Raw genomic sequence first — 19,624 nt, 5'->3', positions numbered from 1 at the left:
AGATGACTGGATTCTGATCGGCTGTCAATGTTATCATTTATCAGATGAAAAAAAAGTTCTCAAAGTGATTCCAGTGATATTGCTCTGCTGTTGTTATCGTTATAGCTTATCGTTATGTCATGTACTGTTGCAGGAAGGCAGACGAGGAAGATGAATAGAATCCAAAATGAATTTTAATGATACAAATATCCATAGACAGAAGTATAGGCAGCAACACGTATACTTAACATAGACGATACCGGACAATGAACTGAACTCAGGCAGGAACTTAAATACGCAAAGGTAAATGACAAAAAGCTATGAGGATCGTAAGTGTCCGTGGTGACTGATAAGTGGCGGCAATGTGGAACAGGGAACACGAGACAGGAGTGACAACAAACTGAAAGTCCATGAAAAGAACATAATGGTGACACTATGGTGTGGTTGTGTGGACTTCCTTATTGTTAGGATTAGAATGATTATTAAAACTATAGTTATAATCAGAGGTCTCCAAACTTGGTCCTGGATGGCTGCTGTCCTGCAAAGTTTAACTCCCAACCCCGATTAAACACACCTGAACCAGCTAAACATGGTCTCACTAGGGATACAAGAAACATTCAAGCAGTTGTGTTGGAGCTGGCTGGAGCTAAACTCTGCAGAACAGCGGCCCTCCAGGATGAAGTTTGGAGACCTCTGGTTATAGTTATCGTCCTTGGTATGATCAGACATTTACTGTCTCTACTGTTCAAACACCTAATTCTTCAATAGAAACCTGCAGTGGATGTGATGTTTGTACTCAAAATCGGTCTTTATTCACCTGTGCGTACACAATTTGCTCCTCTGGTGTGTGGACATCTAAAGCCAGCTGATTGGTTGAGGCTCGCACTGACGTTGATCCTGAATGACCACTGAAGCAAACCGCAGCGTATTCAATGTCCCCTGATGGCAAGGTGCTTCTGTTGACTTTGCCTCTTTTCAGTATTGTGACATCAGCATATGTGACATCCTAAGACAGGTGAAGAGAATTTTAGTCATTTACAGAAGCTCTTGGCCTATTTGGCACTTGTGAAATACAATATGACTTGTTTATGAGATTCAGGACTGTTGACACATGCAGCAGCAGGAAGTCTCACCTGTTGTAGGTCATCAGGTCTCTGAGTTGTATCTAGTAAGGAGATAAAACATAGGTCAAATAACAGCATTATTTTAAAGGTGCCCTAGATTCAAAAATTGAATTTTCCTCGGCATAGTTAAATAACAAGAGTTCAGTACATGGAAATGACATACAGTGTGTCTCAAACTCCATTGTTTCCTCCTCCTTATATAAATCTAATTTGTTTAAAAGACCCCCGAAGAACAGGCGAATCTCAACATAACACTGACTGTTATGTAACAGTCGGATCATTAATATGTACGCCCCAATATTTGCATATGCCAGCCCATGTTCCCAACATTATGAAAGGCATTAGACAAGGGCAGCCAGTATAAACGTCTGGATCTGGGCAGTGCTAAATCAACAGACTAGGTAAGCAAGTAAGAACAATAGCAAAAAATGGCAGATGGAGCAATAATGATTCATGATAACATGATATTTTTAGTGATATTTGTAAAATTGTCTTTCTAAATGTTTCGTTAGCATGTTGCTAATGTACTGTTAAATGTGGTTAAAGTTACCATCGTTTCTTACTGTATTCACGGAGACAAGAGCCATAGCTATTTTCATTTTTAAACACTTGCAGTCTGTATAATGTATAAACACAACTTCATTCTTTATAAATCTCTCCAACAGTGTAGCATTAGCCGTTAGCCACGGAGAATAGCCTCAAACTCATTGCAGAATCAATGTAAACATCAAAATAAACACTGTACTTACGCGATTAGACATGCTGCATGACGAACACTTTGTAAAGCTCCATTTTGAGGGTTATATTAGCTGTTTGAACTTATGTTTTTTTTTATGTTGTTTAAGGCAAGCACGAGCTCTTGGGGCGTGGAGCACCAGATTTAAAGGGCCACACACCCTGAATCGGCTCATTTATAATGATGCCCCAAAATAGGCAGTTAAAAAAATGAATTAAAAAAAATCTATGGGGTGTTTTGAGCTGAAACTTCACAGACACATTCAGGGGACACCTTAGACTTATATTACATCTTCTAAAAAAAAGTTATAGGGCACCTTTAAAGAAGAGGAATGGAGTCTGTAGTCTAGCCAAAAGAAAAATTTATGAAGTAAAGCCCTATACACCCCCCCCCCCCCCCCCCACCTCCCACCTCCCCATCTTGGGACCCATTACTTTTTTATATCACATTTTACAAATAAGGAACATAAGCAATTAATCATGAAAGATTCAGTAATATTTGCAGTTTCACATTGATTATTTTCTTTAAAAAGAGAGATTTTCAGCCCATGCATGAAGTTTATACTTACAATAAGTGGAAGTGTTGCCGGCTCTTCTACCATGTGCAGCAAAACATAAAAAGAGAAATGTTAAAATGTTAAAGTTAAAGTTGTTTTATCTCAGTTTGTGTAGCAAAGGTTGTTAGTTAGGCTGTTAGCATGAATCTGTCATTATTCAATGCAGATCCATGACATTACAATTAAGAAATGGCTAAATGCTGAATGATTTCTAGTTGCATACCGTCTGTTGATCAGGAATAAATACCCCACAGCAGCTGTAATCAAAGTGATGAGCACTACTGCAGTCGCAATCCCTACAGCCTCAGCAGTGGACAGAACAGGAGGACTGCCTGTGGACAGACAATCGAGAGTGAGCTCGTAATAAACCAGCAATTTAGCAAATCAGTGGGAACTGATTTTTAAATGGTACCTATAAAGACAAGACTTATCATTGCTTATACTTGGTCAGAGGTTAATTCTAAACCACTCATTTAAAGTATTAAACTTATGGCGCGTCATACCACACCATTTGTAATACTAATAAAGAATATCATTGTCCCATGTGTGCACTATAGAGGTGCAATGGAGTCTTAAAGTCATCATGAAATCAAAATTGACACGATTTACTTTGTTAGTGCATATTACTAGTCTGGTGTTGAACAGTTAATCCATTCAAGTTAATACACAGAAAAAAATGTTGGTCCCACTTTATATTAAGTGGCCTTAACTACTATGTACTTACATAAAAAAATAAGTACAATATTGAATTGCAAAACAAATTTGCAGCTATTGAGGTGGGGTACGGGTAAGGTTAGGGAAAGCTTTGGTGGTATGGGTTTAAGGGTAGGGGTAAGGGTTAAGGGATGGGTCAAGAGTGTCATTATAAATGTAATTACAGAAATTAATTACAGATGTAATTACATGCAGGTGTTTTTAACTGCAATGTAAAAACGTGTATGTACACAGTAAGTGCATTGTATCAAATGAGTAATTTAAATGTAAGTACATAGTAGTTAAGGCCACTTAATATAAAGTGGGTCCAAATTGTTTGTCATGGTAATCTTTAATCATAATCTGAAAAGTTACTTCCGGTCTGGAATGCCGTTCCTTCTCTGATGACGTCAGTTTAATGGCTTAAACCACTCCCCTCTGCTATGTCTGCTATGAGCCAGAGGTGGAGAGGAGGAGCGCTAAAGTAAAACCCTGGCCTCTATTCAATATTCTGTTTCACTTGGAAATACGTAACAACACTGGAGAAAAGTTGTTTGCAACTTCCTTTAAGAGAATCCAGCTTATCCCGGTATATTTTTCTGTCAGACAGCTGTCTGGCTCTGGGATAGTGAATTGGAACATGGTTTGTATAACATTAGCAATACATTACCACCTGATTTTTTTTAAGAGCCTATAATTCACTCTTCCACTTCTTCTAAATCAGTTTCTGGTTCAAACATATATGGCTGAATTAAACCAGTATTTCCATTTGCCATTGTGCATCGTTTACTACTACAGTAAAATTGACCAAGTGGATCACTGAGCTGGTGAGAGTGAGTGGAGTTGGGGCTAATTTGCATATTCATATTCATAAAATCCTCGACTACAGGGGGGGCACACAAACAAGAGTGACGATGTTTGCAGTTGAATTGCCTTGCGTATAGTGAGACCATCAGCATTCACAACAATTCATTAAACAAGAAGTTATACTGTTACATACATAAAAACAATTTAACTTTAACTAGTAACTTTGTCTATTTTTGCTCCACCAACAAAATAATGACAAAAAAAGCAACTCTCAGCAACATGCAGTGGTGATACTGAATAAATTGGTGTTGAATGAATGACAAGTTAATGATTCAATGACTCACTCATAAAGATGGCTAACTGTCGACACCTATGGGCGTAACAATATAACCTGCAGAAAGAGAATGTCCCAGTGCCGCATAGCCAAACAAATTCGAGAACCAGTTGGGTTCAAAAATTTAATCCTCACCAGATATTACAGTATCTCAGTCCCCAGAATGGTTAGGTTTAGGTGCATTCTTAAGAAAGTGCACGTTTCTCATGTTTGGTAAAGGTTCTTCAGCCTGTAATAATATATTAGAACCCTTTCTGGTGCTAAATAGAACCCTTTTTTATAATGTTCCATAAAGAACCATGCTTTGAAAGTGCTATATATGGACCTTAATGGTGTTATAAATAACCATTTTAATAATATGTTTATTTTCATCAATATTAGTATAGTAGTATCTTCTTATTATTATTTGTATTATTAATATTATTTTTATATGTATTATTTATTAATATTGTGGTTTTTACTCTTTTTTTACTCTAAAAAAAAAACAAACAAACAAAAAAAAACAACATGTTGTGTCAATTAGGTAGTTTTATTTTTTATTAACATGACAAATTGTAGCAAAAATGACAGTGGTCTATCATCAGTTATTAACTGAATACATTAATAAATAATAATTCACATTGAACATGATATAGATGTAATGAAGACCAAGTTCCAGTGAAATATCTTCACAATCCACTATGTCCTTATGTCCATAGTTATGTGTGAGTGGCAGTTTCTCTCTGCAGATGATGAGGTTGTGGGATGTGACAGCATCTGACACAACTGAGTTTAGAGTGTGTCTCTTCCATTAAGTAAAAACAATTATATTTAAGAAGGCAAAATTAGCAAAAATGGGCAGTATGTGCCCTTTAAAAGAAAAAAAAAGTGATACATAGTCATGGGATAGCTTTAACGGTTGTTTTTGTGAATGAGTAGCCTATATGGATATGGATAAAAATATGGTTCATAAATTCAAGATTTTTATTACTTACTTTGTGGAGAATAGAATATAAATATCCTTAACTGAACAGATCTGTTCATACTTACATGTTCTGTTAAATTTAAAAGGGTAAAAGACATGATTGGTAGAAAAGCAGTTACATTTTTTAAAGTTAAAATATATAGACATTTTAAGAAAGAAACCATTTACCTGTTAAGAGTGTGTTGACAGTCTATGCAACTGAATGGCTGAGCTCCAGAAAATCAATAATGAGGTGGTTTGACAAAGCTTTGTAAAACAAAAGGCTTCATGACAATATGGTTCTAAATAGAACAGTTACTACATGTAAAGAATCATTTATTTTTAGAGGGTCTAGAGATGGGTTCGAAAAACAGAGAAAAAAAAAAAAAAAAAAAGAGAAATTAAAAAATGACAATAGCCTACTTATACATAATACTAAGAGGCTATTGTAAAATACCTTATACTAAAAACCTTCTACTAAATTCCTTTGTAAATTTAATTGAACAGTTACATACCTTCTCTCACTTTAAGAGTGGTTTGTCCTTTATAACTGCCGCTAGGGAAGGTTGTGTAGTCACAGCTGTAGACTCCCTGATCACTCATCCTCACGTCTCTGATGATGATGGAGGCGTCATAGATCAGAGGAGAGCTCTTACTGAAGCTGACTCTGTCTTTCAGAAATGTGTCGTGCAGAAAAAGGCCATGGTCCATATTAAAGATCATGATTTCATATTTATTGGACTGATTATTCCAAGTCCACTGCACTTGTGATATGTTGTCCTTTGTGGTTCCATGGATGTACTGGCACAACATTGTGACATCATGACCCTGGTACCCAGTAACCTCAAGATGGGTGAAAATTTTCTGTCCATGCAGTACTGATAAAGAGAGAGGAAAATTGTTCATAGAATTCTAAAATGTTGATTGATTGTTCTACTTTTTTATGCTTGTATTTTATGCTTGTGATTCACTGTATGTTGATATGTTGATGTTAAAAAATTAGAAATACTTTGGCAATAGATTGTAACATTTGTCATGCCAATAAAGCACACTTTGAATTTGAATTTGAGAGAGATAGAGAGAAAGAGAGAGATTGCTTAGTTATAACTCTGATGCTCAAGTAGAAAAACAGGAAGCTTCTGACTGAGCTCTGTCAAAGCCTCGGTCTGTTCCTCGTCAATGGTAGGGTGAGAGGGGACTCTATAGGGAGATGCACCTACAGTTCCTTTCATGGTTGCTCAACAGTAGATTACATGATCACAGATTTAGATCCATTCTCTTTCAGAGCATTCACGGTCAAACCACTAACTCCCCAATCAGATCACAGCCAAATTATGATTTATCTAAAAAGGACAAAAAATACTAACATAAATTCACAGCCCAGTAAGCTGTATAACATTAGAGAGAAGTACAGATGTGCACAAAACAGCACAGAAAAATATGTGATAGCAATGGACCATCCAAAAGTATGCTCACTTATAGACAACTTCCTCAGCAGAGTTTATCCTCACGATGGAGATGGTGTAAATCTGGCTGTGGAGAACATAAATTATATATTTGATTATTTGGCAACTTTATCTAACCTCAAATCATCTAAGAAAAATCCATAAAACCAAACAAGACAACAAATTCTGGGACAAATTGAATACTCTGAATAAAAAAAACTAAATGGAGACACCTGGAAAAATAACTTTGGACAACTTTATAGCAAAATAAAAATGAACCCAGAACAAATAGAAAATATATGAAAAAATGATCAGTATGGAACATACAATTTGTAAATCACATCAGACCCATCACAGAAAATGAACTGATAAAATTCAGGCCCTAAATATCAAAAAAGCAATTGTATCAGATGGCATCCTCAATGAAACGCTAAAGAACACAGAATACAAACTAAGACTGTCCCTACTAAAACTGTTCAGCTTTCTGAGCGTTGGTCATTTCCCTGACACCTGGAATAGAGGACTCATAACGCCCATATTCAAAAGTGGAGATAAATTAGATCCAAATAATTACAGGGGTATCTGTGTGAGCAATAATCTGGTGAAGCTGTTCTGCAGTATGATCAACACAAGACTCATACACTTCCCCACAGAGCACAATGTCCTGAGCAAAAGTCAGATTGGATTCTTATAAAGTTTACATCAGACCATATCTTCACCCTACATACCCTGATCAACAAATACACTAATCAAAACGAAACCAAATTTTTTTTGCTTGCTTTGTAGATTTCCAGAAGGCCTTTGATTCAATTTGGCATGAAGGTCTTCTGTCTAAACTTCTAGAATCAGGTATTGGGGATAAAACATACAACATTATAAAAACAATGTACTCAAACAATCAAGGCGCTATTAAAATTGGCAATAAACAAACGATCTTCACTCAAAAGAGGGGTGTGAGACAGGCCTGCCGACTATCACAGACCCTCTTCAATATTTATATTAATGAATTGGCAAAACAACTAGAACAGTTAGCAGCACCTGGCCTCACACTTCATGACTCCTCCTGTATGCAGGTGATCTGGTCCTGCTGTCTCCAGCAGAAGAGAGTCTACAGCATAACCTGGACATCCTGCATCGGTTCTGTCAGCCCTGGGCCCTGACTATTAACCGTAACAAAAAACAAAAGTACTAACATTCCAGAAAAGACCTAGATGTCAGGGAAAGAGATACAATTTCAAAATCATGCCACAAGCTACAAATACATCAGGCTGAAAATAAGTGCAACTGGAAAGCAAAATTTGGCCGTGAATGAACTGAAAGAAAAAAAGCAATAATGGCCTTCTATTCTATCAAAAAATCTATACAATTTGAAATACCAGATCAGAATCGGGTTCAAAATATTCCAATCAGTCATACAACCTATTGCACTATATGACAGTGAAGTTTGGGGTCCTCTTCTAAATCAAGAACTTGACAAATAGGACAAAAATCCAACAGAAGCCCTGCATGCCGAGTTCTGTAAGAGTATCCAGAGAGTACAGAGGAACACACCGAACCTCTATTAATCCACATTGAGAAACGAGCCATCAAATTTTGGAAACATCTAAAAAGGAGTGACCCCAACTCCTACCATTTTAAAGCCCTTAAAGGGATAGTTCACCCAAAAATGAAAATTTGATGTTTATCTGCTTACCCCCAGGGCATCCAAGATGTAGGTGACTTTGTTTCTTCAGTAGAACACAAATGATGATTTTTAACTCCAACCGTTGCTGTCTGTCAGCCGTATAATGTGCGTCAATGGTATCACAATTTGATTTAAGAGTAAAAAAAAACTTGCATAGACAAATCCAAATTAAACCCTGCAGCTCGTGATGACACATTGATGTCCTAAGACACGAAACAATCGGTTTGTACGAGAAATTTTTTACCTCTAATACACCACAATGTCCAACTGCGTTCAGCATTCACTTAGTGAGGTCTGATCGCAGTCTGACAACGGAAGTGATATCTCGCGCTTATACATCATTGAGTGCTAGACATCACTTCCGTTGTCAGAGCGCGATCAGACCTCAATAAGTGAATGCTGAACGCAGTTGGATTTGTCTATGCATGTTTTTTTTTACTCTTATAGATTGTGTTACCATTGACACACATTATATGGCTGTCAGACGGCAACGTTTGGAGTTAAAAATCATAATTTGTGTTCTACTGAAGAAACAAAGTCACCTACATCTTGGATGCCCTGGGGGTAAGCAGATAAACATCAAATTTTCATTTTTGGGTGAACTATCCCTTTAAAGACCATGAAGTGAACATTGAAAAAAGGCCCCCTGATTCAGATGGTCCTAAGGCGGCAAAAACAAAGTAACACAACTAACAACAGCAAGCCTCAGGACACTGAAACACTCATCCACAGAATTCTGCCCAAACAAATGATAAAAGCACAAAAAGAAAATTACCTGACCTATTGGACTGAAATAAAATAAAAACAAAGTAAACTTGAATGTTATTTGGCCCTAAATAGAGACTACACAATAGAAGAATATCTGAGTACAGTGAAAGATTGCAAATTAAGAAGAACAATGACGAGGTACAGGCTGAGCTATCACACCCTGACTGTAGAGATGGGAAGATAGAGACAGAACTGGCTGCCTAGATAGAGCCGGATATGCCCGTACTGTGACCAGAGAGAGGTAGAGAGAGAGCAACACTTCCTCACCAGCTGTTCTGAGGAAATTAGAAAGACATTTTATCCAAAATTTGAAATACTTTGCCCTAACTTCTTAAAATTAAACAATAAAACACAAATTCAACATTTATAGGTGAAAAAAGAGATTGTATCCTACTAGCAGCAAGATACATTGATGCCTGTGACAAAAAGAAGGATTTGAATAATCAGTAATGCGCTGAGAGATGAAGTAACTATTTAATAGCTGGCAAGGCTTTTTAATCATATGAAATATTCCACAGATTCTAAAAGAATCTATTTGTAATGTATGTTTGCTAATTTTAAGCAAGTTTGATTTATCAGTTTAGTCTGTCTGCACAGGAAATTTCGCGAGACAGCATGACAGGAAGTGCTTATCATAAAAGAAAAAGGCACAGAAAGAGCTTAGAAGAATCAGCTTTCCTTATGACTAATATGTGTTTATCATCAACAAAACATTTTATTTTATTAAGTATTGATATAACATTCTTAGTGAGTTCTTGTGAAATGTAAAAAAGTCATACAACTCCCAAAACCAAATAATCCATGTTTACTGATTACTGATACTGATATTTACTGAATAATGATATAAAAACATGTGAAGAGATCTCGACAAATTCAGTTGAAATTATGAGTTTCAGATCAATGGGAGGAGAGATATTCAGAGTTAAAATAATGATCATCGATTAATGATTGTAAAAACAGTATCTGTAAACGATATAAATACTGTATGACAACCATGTTAGTAAGATTTATTACAAAAATCATTCCACAAAGGATTTTTACCATATAGTTATTAATGTAAGTTATTATTATTAACACTGCATTTGTATCCAAGAAAACAAAAATGATGCAATAATCTTGCATTCTTGCATATTTAAGAGCAAAATGGAATACAACCTTGGTTTTTTTTTTTACTTACGTGTAAAACCAGTGGTACATGACAGCAGTAAAGGAATAAATACATTATGTAAGTCCATCATAGGCTTTAATTTCTAAAGTGATGGAGCACCTCGTGTTAACAGCTGTCCATCTCATAGAAGAAGTTCAAACTGTTCAATGACAAAAAGGGAAGTTAAAAACTGCATTCTAATGACCTGACAATTTGTAGATAAAGATCTTTTAAAACAGCTGCTAAAGAAAGCAGAAATGTTGAACACAGGCATATTTCCTAGTAGCTGCATTTGTTTGAGGAAAAAACATTCTGTGGTTTTTGCTTGTGACTCACTCTGTGGTGTGCACTTTTTAATTTCTATTTATTCACATTTAATAACTTTAATAAAAAGAAAATGACAAATAATTGATTTCATAACAATTTTATAATTGATTTATTATTTTAAAACAAGATTACATCTAAAGTATGCTTATCTTTACATTGCATATAGAAATTTGATTGATTTGACATTTTGAGCTCTTGATTTATAAGCTTTAATCACATTATTTTATAACACTGTGACCAATCATTCAAATCTAAACTTCTATCAACATTTAATGTATCTTTTTGGCAGACTAATCAAATGAAATTTAACTGAAGTGAATTGGCAATGACCAAATTTATATATATAAAAAAAAAAAAAATAAAAAAAATCAAGAGAATAAACAGCAGTAGTATTGTGTAATGTATATAGACTGCTGAATATAAATCTGCTCCAATGTATGGTTTATGAACCATATGGATCAGTATTATCTAACCTCCTCATGTTGAGTCGTGGACAAGCAGTGCTGGTGCTTGTGTTATTTACAGTTATTTAAAGTTTCTCATTTTGATGTTGATGGTCACTTGTTAGATTTCGACAAGGTCAAGGGTTTACATTAATGGTATTACGGCCTTCCATTAAGCCGCTGGTGTCGGTGGCAGAAGTAAGCACGTTAAAGGGTTAGTTCACCCAAAAATGAAAATAATGTAATTTATTACTTACCCTCATGACGTTCCACACCTATCTTCAGAACACAAATCCGATGGCTCCGTGAGGCCTTTAGCAATGACATTTCCTCTCTCAAGATCCATAAAGGTACTAAAAACATATTTAAATCAGTTCATGTGAGTACAGTGGTTCAATATTAATATTATAAAGCGACAAGAATATTTTTGGTGCGCCAAAAAAACAAAACAAAATAACGACTTATTTAGTGATGGCCAATTTCAGAACACTGCTTCAGGAAGCATCGGAGCACAAATGAATCAGTGTATCGAATCTGCTGTTCGGAGTGCCAAAGTCACGTGATTTCAGCCGTTGGCAGTTTGACACGCGATCTGAATCATGATTCGATACACTGATTCATTATGCTCCGAATCTTCCTGAAGCATTGTTTTGAAATCGGCCATCATTAAATAAGTCGTTATTTTGTTTTTTTGCCGCACCAAAAATATTCTCGTCGCTTTATAATATTAATATTGAACCACTGTACTCACATGAACCGATTTAAATATGTTTTTAGTACCTTTATGGATCTTGAGAGAGGAAATGTCATTGCTCCCTATGGAGGCCTACTGAGCCATTGGATTTCAACTAAAATATTAATTTGTGTTCTGAAGATTAACGAATGTCTTATGGGTGTGGAACGGCATGAGGGTAAGTAATAAATGACAGAATTCTCATTTTTGGGTGAACTAACCCTTTGTCACGGTTCATGGGTTCACTTACTCGCCCTCGTGTGGTTGTGGTGTGTGTTGCCTGGTAACTGATTGTGTGGGTGTCACCCACCTGATTGATTGTGATGTGCTGTCAGCCGTGTCTTGTTCTGTGTGTGCTTTATCTTGTGCGTGTCTACATGGCGTCTTTGTCAGTTCGTTGCAGGCTGTTCCGCTGTTGTGTTTCTGTGTTTCACTTCCTGTTATCCTGGGGTTCTGGACCTTCGTCTTGTGCCCGCGTCTGGGTTAGATTATTACTTGGCTTCTGATACCCATTGCAGCCCTGCGCCACCCGGTTCATCTGCTTCAACACACCACCGCGTCAGCTCGTCTTTGTGACTGCAACGACTGCCCTTTGTGGAGTGAAGTTATTGTACAGCGTATTCTGTCAATAAATCCTGTTTTACTTGCACTTGGATCCTCTCTCTGTGTTCATTTCCTGACAGAACGAACTGACCAAGATGGATCCAGCAAGGTCGCTGGATCTTCAGGAGTATTTGAGCAAGAGCGCTCAACGGATGGATCAGCAGGACGAGCAGGTGATGGCCACTGCTCGCGCCATGCAAATGTTGGTGGCGCAGGTGGCCAAGCTCTCGACCCAGGTATTACATCTTTCATCTCCCACTGCGCCAGCCCCACCGCCCGTTCCCCACTCATCAACCAGCACGCCACAAGAGCCTCGTATTCCTGCACCAGAGAGGTATGGTGGACAACCTGATGCTTGTAGAGCTTTTCTGTCTAAATGCTCTATTTATTTCTCTCTGCAACCTAACACGTTCTCTTCTGAGGAGTCTAAAGTCGCGTTAGTGATGACGTTATTGACGCGACGAGCGGCGTTATGGGGAATGGCGGTGTGGGAGAACGATCATCCATGCTGCTCCTCGTTTCAGTCCCTGTCGCAGGAGATGAGGCGAGTGTTCGACCATTCGGTGGCGGGACGGGAGGCTGCTCGCGGACCTGCGGCAGGGAGTTCGACCTGTTTCCGACTACGCCATTGAGTTCCACACCCTGGCAGCGGAGTCCAAGTGGAATGAGGAGGTGCAGTGGGATGTGTTCCTGCATGGGCTGGCCGACCGTGTGCAGCAGGAGATCTATTCACTGGATTTACCCACCACTCTTAACGGACTGATTGAGCTCGCGCTGCGAGTGGATGGCTGTTTGCACGAACGCGCTGAACGCAGGAATCCTGTGGTGCGTCTGTGGTCCCGTTCGATCACAAGCCCATGCAGGTGGGGAGAGCTTGGCTCTCCCGGGAGAAGAGGACACATCGGAAGGAGAAAGGACTGCCCAGTAAAAGGCAAAGTCCGGCAGTAGGACCGAGGTTACTGTCGGGTGGTCTAGCCTTGGATAAATCCTCGTCTGCGACGCTCCTCCAGGTGAGACTGCAATGGGTATCTGGACATCACATCTGCCAGGCCCTGGTCGACTCGGGCGCGGTAGGAAGCATAATGGACTTTGAGCTGGCCACTCGGTTGCACATTCCCATTCGCCCGTTGGATCACGCCATATCTGTTTTCGCCCTCAAAGGACAGAAACCATCCACCATCACACACGCCACGGACACCATCACTGCCATCATTTCCGGTAATCACACTGAACTATTGTAATTTTACCTCTCCAGATCCGTTCATCAACCTATCGTCCTGGGACATCCGTGGCTGGTGAAGCACAAGCCCAGGATTGAGTGGGGCCAGGGATCCGTGGTGGAGTGGAGCCAACACTGTCATGCGTCTTGTTTGTTGTCTGCTTGTTCGTATGTGTCTCGTTCTGTGTTGTAGGAGGAGTCGGTGAACCTGTCAAACGTGCCCCAGGAGTACTATGACCTGAAGGAAGTGTTCAGTAAGTCCCGGGCTGCTTCTCTTCCTCCGCATCATCCCTATGACTGTGCTATAGATTTAGTTCCAGGGACTTCTCCGCCCAAAGGCAAGTTATATTCACTTTCTAATCCTGAAAGGGAGGTCATGGAGAAATATATTTCAAATTCTCTGGCAGCTGGGATCATCCGCCCTTCTTCATCTCCCGCGGGGGCAGGTTTTTTTTTCGTGGGTAAGAAGGATGGCTCTCTGCGGCCGTGCATTGATTACAGAGGACTGAACAACATCACGGTAAAGAATACTTATCCTTTACTGTTGATGTCTTCTGCCTTTGAACAGCTGCAGGGCAGCTGTTCACGAAATTGGACCTGCGCAGCGCTTATCATTTGGTCCGTATCAGGGAGGGGGATGAATGGAAGACGGCTTTTAACACCCCTAGAGGGCACTTTGAATACTTGGTTATGCAGTTGGGCCTTTCCAACTCGCCCGCCATCTTCCAAGCACTCGTCAATGACGTGTTGAGAGATATGGTCGATCAGTTCATATATTTCTACCTGGACGACATATTGATTTTTTTCTTCTTCTCTCCAGGAACACGTGCAACACGTCAGGCGAGTGCTCCAAAGGCTGTTAGAGAATGGGCTTTTTGTCAAGGCGGAGAAGTGCGTTTTTCATGCACAGTCTGTTCCATTTTTGGGGTACATCGTGTCGTCCGAGGGGGTGCGCATGGATCCTGACAAGGTTAAGGCTGTGGTGGATTGGCCAATTCCAGATTCCCGCAAGGCCCTGCAGAGGTTTCTGGGCTTTGCCAATTTTTACTGGCGTTTTATTTGCAATTTCAGCCAACTAGCCACTCCTCTGACCGCCTTATCCTCCCCCGCAACGGCGTTCAGGTGGTCGGATGCAGCTGAGGCTGCATTCACCAAACTCAAAAGCCGCTTCGTTTCGGCTCCCATTCTTGTCGCCCCTGATCCTTCACGTCAGTTTGTGGTGGAGGTTGATGCGTCAGAGGTGGGGGTAGGTGCAGTTCTATCCCAGCGCTCCGCAGCGGACGATAAGATGCATCCTTGCGCGTTTTTTTTCACAGCGTTTAACCACTGCCGAACGTAATTACGACATTGGCAACATGGAGCTGCTGGCGGTCAAATTAGCTTTTGAAGAGTGGCGTCACTGGTTGGAAGGTCCGGGGGTACCTTTCATCGTCTGGACTGATCATAAGAACCTTAACTCTAGGCAGGCTCGGTGGGCTCTGTTTTTCGGTCGTTTTGATTTTTTTCTATCTTACCGTCCCGGGTCCAAAAACATCAAGCCCGATGCACTATCTCGCGTTTTTGATCGTTCCGAGCACCCGTCCACTCCAGAGTGTATTCTTCCTGAGAGACTCATTGTCTCTTCACTCACATGGGAGGTCGAGTCGAAGGTCCACACTTCCTGAGAAGGGGTAACGCCTCCACCCGGGTGCCCACCGAGTCGGTTATTTGTGCCAGAGGGGTTGCGTTCAGACGTTGTCCGATGGGGCCACAATTCCAATCTGGCTTGTCATCCAGGGGTTAGTCGCACCAACTTTTTGGTTAAACAACGATTTTGGTGGCCCTGCATGGCTCGCGACGTTCAAAATTTTGTTTTGGCTTGCTCTGTCTGCGCTCGTGGTAAGACTTCTAATCGTCCCCCTGAGGAACTCCTTCAACCGCTGTCTGTCCCTTCGAGACCGTAGTGGACCGGTTCTTGAAGGCGGCGCATTTCATTCCCTTGCCCAAATTACCCACTGCCAAGGAGACAGCGGTTATTGTCATTAATCACGTCTTCCGTATCCATGGCCTCCCGGTAGACATGGTTTCTGACAGGGGATCCCAATTTACCTCCAAATTCTGGAAGGAGTTTTGTTGTTTACTGGAGGCGACGGTTAGTTTGTCATCTGGGTTCCATCCCCAGACGAATGGGCAAGCTGAGAGAGCCAACCAGGATTTGGAGAGAATGTTGCGATGTCGGGTTACTCAAAATCCTTCCTCCTGGAGTCAGCAGCTTCCTTGGGTGGAGTACGCGCACAATTCGTTGCCAGTGTCGGCTACGGGCCTGTCGCCTTTTCAGTGTAGTCTAGGTTACCAGCCACCTGCCTTTCCCAGTCTGGAATCCGAAGTCGCGCCCCCCTCTGCTCACGCCTTCGTCCAGAGGTGTCGTCACTCGTGGAGAAGAGCCCGAGAGACTCTTCTTCGGGTGGGGGCGCGCACCAAGGCCCAGGCCGATCGCCACCGGCTGAAGCCTCCTGTATACGTCGTTGGTCAAAAAGTGTGGTTTTCTTCTAAGAACATTCCGCTCCGCTCCGTGAGTAACAAATTAGCACCCAAATTCATTGGCCCGTTCACGGTCACCAAGATTCTTAGCCCGGTGACTGTCCGCCTCAAATTACCACCAGCGTACAGCAGAATTCATTCCGTCTTTCACGTTTCCAAAATTAAACCCGTTTTTCATTCTAACATTAATCCGCCAGTCCCGGTTTCTCCCCCGCCGCGACTCGTAGATGGGGAACCTGCTTATTCGGTTCGTCGTATTTTGGACGCTAGGCGAAGGGGAAGCGGATTCCAGTACTTGGTTGACTGGGAAGGTTACGGTCCGGAGGAGAGGAGTTGGGTTCCTGCCAGGGACATCCTGGATCACTCTCTTATTGATGACTATCGTCAACAGGTAGGCTCTCATGGGAGCGCCAGGAGGCGCTCGTAGGAGAGGGGGTACTGTCACGGTTCATGGGTTCACTTACTCGCCCTCGTGTGGTTGTGGTGTGTGTTGCCTGGTTACTGATTGTGTGGGTGTCACCCACCTGATTGATTGTGATGTGCTGCCAGCCGTGTCTTGTTCTGTGTGTGCTTTATCTTGTGCGTGTCTACATGGCGTCTTTGTCAGTTCGTTGCAGGCTGTCCCGCTGTCGTGTTTCTGTGTTTCACTTCCTGTTATCCTGGGGTTCTGGACCTTCGTCTTGTGCCCGCGTCTGGGTTGGATTATTCCTTGGCTTCTGATACCCGTTGCAGCCCTGCGCCACCCGGTTCATCTGCTTCAACACACCACCGTGTCAGCTCGTCTTTGTGACTGCAAGGACTGCCCTTTGTGGAGTGAAGTTATTGTACAGCGTATGCTGTCAATAAATACTGTTTTACTTGCACTTGGACCCTCTCTCTGTGTTCATTTCCTGTCACCCTTTAATTACACGTGCCAATGAAGTCCATACACGCAGATGTTAAAATGCAAACTGTCTCTTTATTTTGTTCCAGTCAATAAACACTGCTTCCAATCTGCTTCCTGTGAGCTCTCGTTCTTATACTGTTCATAAGCATAAAGTTCATACCTTGCAGACAGAACACTTTATCTATAATCCATATCAACACGTAAGCAATCATCTGTGTAGTACAATGATGTATGGCTTAGCACGGTTAGCACGGTCAAAAACTGTTTACAGCATACAGCCACATTAGAGTGACACCCAATGGACAAAACATGTATTGCATTAAAATGGCTCCTACACACCGGCCCCTTAATTGCTTGTGGTGGACATACATAACAATTACACAAAATACATAAAGGAGCCATAATACAACATTTGATAATAAATTGTGACATAAGGAATAAATTGTTACAACCACAAATTCCCCTAAATCATTTGTCTCCAATAAAACAAAGCTTTTAACAACTCTTTCTAAAACACTACCATTATGTACTAGACCTTTTTGAAAAGTTTCATTACTTGATCTACTTGTCATGTCAGCTTCAAAGAGATTTTCAATGGCAAAACCATCTATGGTGGATACAGTAGCTTTGCAACTCTTTTCAGTGTCAGTTCTTCCCTTTTGAAACACAGCCTATTCAGAAGTTTTCTCAACTTGATCATCCAAGGAACTAATGCTTCTAGTCTTTTACACTCTGAGAAGTAAATGATAAAGTGATTGTTAGGATTTGGTGTTTCTTTTAGGATGACAATAGTTTCTTTATGATCTCTTGACTTTGATTTCTGGTCTGCACTTTCCAGATATAGGTTCTCTGGAGTCTGGTCCTCATCCTTGACATTACTTTAACATTCCTGGCTTGATTGTGTAGTTTCCTTTAACAAAGCAAAGTTCTCCTTTGTATATTGCTATAGTATATTGCTCACTATAGTATATATGGTATATAGTATCTTACTATAGTATATTGCTTGTGTGTTCGGATGACACTTGTAATTAGTTTATAATGTACTTAAATCACAAATAAAGTGTACTTAACACAACAAAAGTATACTTATAACACAAAGTATATTTAAAACAAAAATAAAATATACTTATTACACAAATAAAGTATACTTATAACACAAATAGGCACACTTTAATATCACTAATCAAGCATGTAATTAGTCCCTCAACAGGCATATACTCAAAGTGTACTAAGTATACTTGAAGTTGTTCCAATTTAAAGTACACTAAATATACTTAAAGTTGTGCTTTTATACAACTATACTTAGTAAATATACTTAGTACAAAATTAGTTGTTTCAAAATAGCACACTTTAAGTTAACTAATCATTAACACTTGAAATATACTGAAAATTAATCTGGCTGCAAGTATACTTAGCATACTTTTTTTTCACTAGGGTGATTATTGCACAGGTGTGCCTTAGGCTGGCCACAATAAATGGCCACTCTAAAATGTGCAGTTTTATGCCACAGATGTCGAAAGTTTTGAGGGAGCGTGCAGTTGGCATGTTGACTGCAGGAATGTCCACCAGAGCTGCTGCATGAGTTGAACGTTCATTTCTCTACCATAAGCCGTCTCCAAAGGCGTTTCTGAGAATTTGGCAGTACATCCAACCAGCCTAACAACTGCAGACCACGTGTAACCACACCAGCCCAGGACCTCCACATCCAGCTTCTTCACCTCCAAGATCGTCTGAGATCAGTCACCCAGACAGATGCTGCAACAATCGGTTTGCATAACCAAAGAATTTCTGCACAAACTGTCAGAAACCATCTCAGGGAAGCTCTTCTGCATGCTTGTCGTCCTCATCGAGGTCTTGACCTGACTGCAGTTCGTCGTCGTAACCGACTTGAGTGGGTAAATGCTCACATTCAATGGTGTCTGGCACTTTGGAGAGGTGTTCTCTTCACGGATGAATCACTGTACAGGGCAGATGGCAGACAGCGTATATGGCATCGTGTGGGTAAGCGATTTGCTGCGGTCAACGTTGTGGATCAAGTGGCCCATGGTGGCGGTGGGGTTATGGTATGGGCAGGGGCATATTTTATGGACAACGAACACAGGTGCATTTTATTGATGGCATTTTGAATGCACAGAGATACCGTGACGAGATCTTGAGGCCCACTGTTGTGCGGTTCATTCACGACCATCACCTCATGTTACAGCATGATAATGCATGGCCCCATGTTGCAAGGATCTGTACACAATTCCTGGAAGCTGAAAACATCCCAGTTCTTGCATGGCCAGCATACTCACCGGATATGTCACCCACTGAGCATGTTTGGGATGCTCTGGATCGACTTATATGACAGCGTGTTCCAATTCCCGCCAATATCCAGCAACTTCGTGCAGCCATTGAAGAGGAGTGGACCAACATTCCACAGGCCACTATCAACAACCTGATCAACTCTATGCGAAGGAGATGTGTTGCATTGCGTGAGGCAAATGGTGGTCACACCAGATACTGACTGGTTTTCGGACCTCCCCAATACCGTAAAACTACACATTTTAGAGTGGTCTTTTATTGTATCCAGCCTAAGGCACACCTGAGCAATAATCATGCTGTCTAATCAGCATCTTGATATGCCACACCTGTGAGGTGGATGGATTATCTTGGCAAAGGAGAAGTGCTCAGTAAC

At 40.6% G+C, this 19,624-nt stretch overlaps 1 protein-coding gene across 2 annotated transcripts; it reads right to left on the bottom strand.

The window, feature by feature from the left end:
- Nucleotides 1-54: 54 nt before the first annotated feature.
- Nucleotides 55-10,377, bottom strand: LOC137025948 (myelin protein P0-like). Of its 2 annotated transcripts, XM_067393390.1 has the most exons (7): nt 10,247-10,349; nt 6,649-6,705; nt 5,688-6,515; nt 2,619-2,727; nt 2,408-2,433; nt 1,113-1,144; nt 55-985 (listed from the first exon to the last, which is right to left on the bottom strand). In XM_067393390.1, exons 3-7 carry the CDS (start codon nt 6,076-6,078, stop codon nt 776-778), a joined length of 768 nt encoding a protein of 255 aa, XP_067249491.1. In that variant the 5' UTR covers nt 6,079-6,515; nt 6,649-6,705; nt 10,247-10,349; the 3' UTR covers nt 55-775. The 2 variants fall into 2 exon arrangements, with proteins under 2 accessions (XP_067249491.1, XP_067249490.1); XM_067393389.1 differs by lacking the exon at nt 6,649-6,705 and having other exon boundaries at nt 5,688-6,050; nt 10,247-10,377.
- Between the last annotated feature and the right edge of the window lie 9,247 nt (nt 10,378-19,624).

The sequence above is a fragment of the Chanodichthys erythropterus genome, chromosome 2 (assembly GCF_024489055.1).
Source record: "Chanodichthys erythropterus isolate Z2021 chromosome 2, ASM2448905v1, whole genome shotgun sequence".
Classification (NCBI taxonomy): Eukaryota; Metazoa; Chordata; class Actinopteri; order Cypriniformes; family Xenocyprididae; genus Chanodichthys; species Chanodichthys erythropterus.
Note: the sequence above shows the minus strand (reverse complement) of the source record. Positions and strands in the feature narration are given on the sequence as shown.

Bases quoted from the DNA above. Each gene is read 5' to 3' on its own strand.
- LOC137025948 (XM_067393389.1), bottom strand. From the start codon at position 10,307: ATGATGGACTTACATAATGTATTTATTCCTTTACTGCTGTCATGTACC. The intron at 6,051-10,246 runs GTAAGTAAAAAA...TCTCTTTATCAG, and splicing joins ATGTACCACTGGTTTTACAC to TACTGCATGGACAGAAAATT. The intron at 2,728-5,687 runs GTATGTAACTGT...GTCTGTCCACAG, and splicing joins CACTCTTAAAGTGAGAGAAG to GCAGTCCTCCTGTTCTGTCC.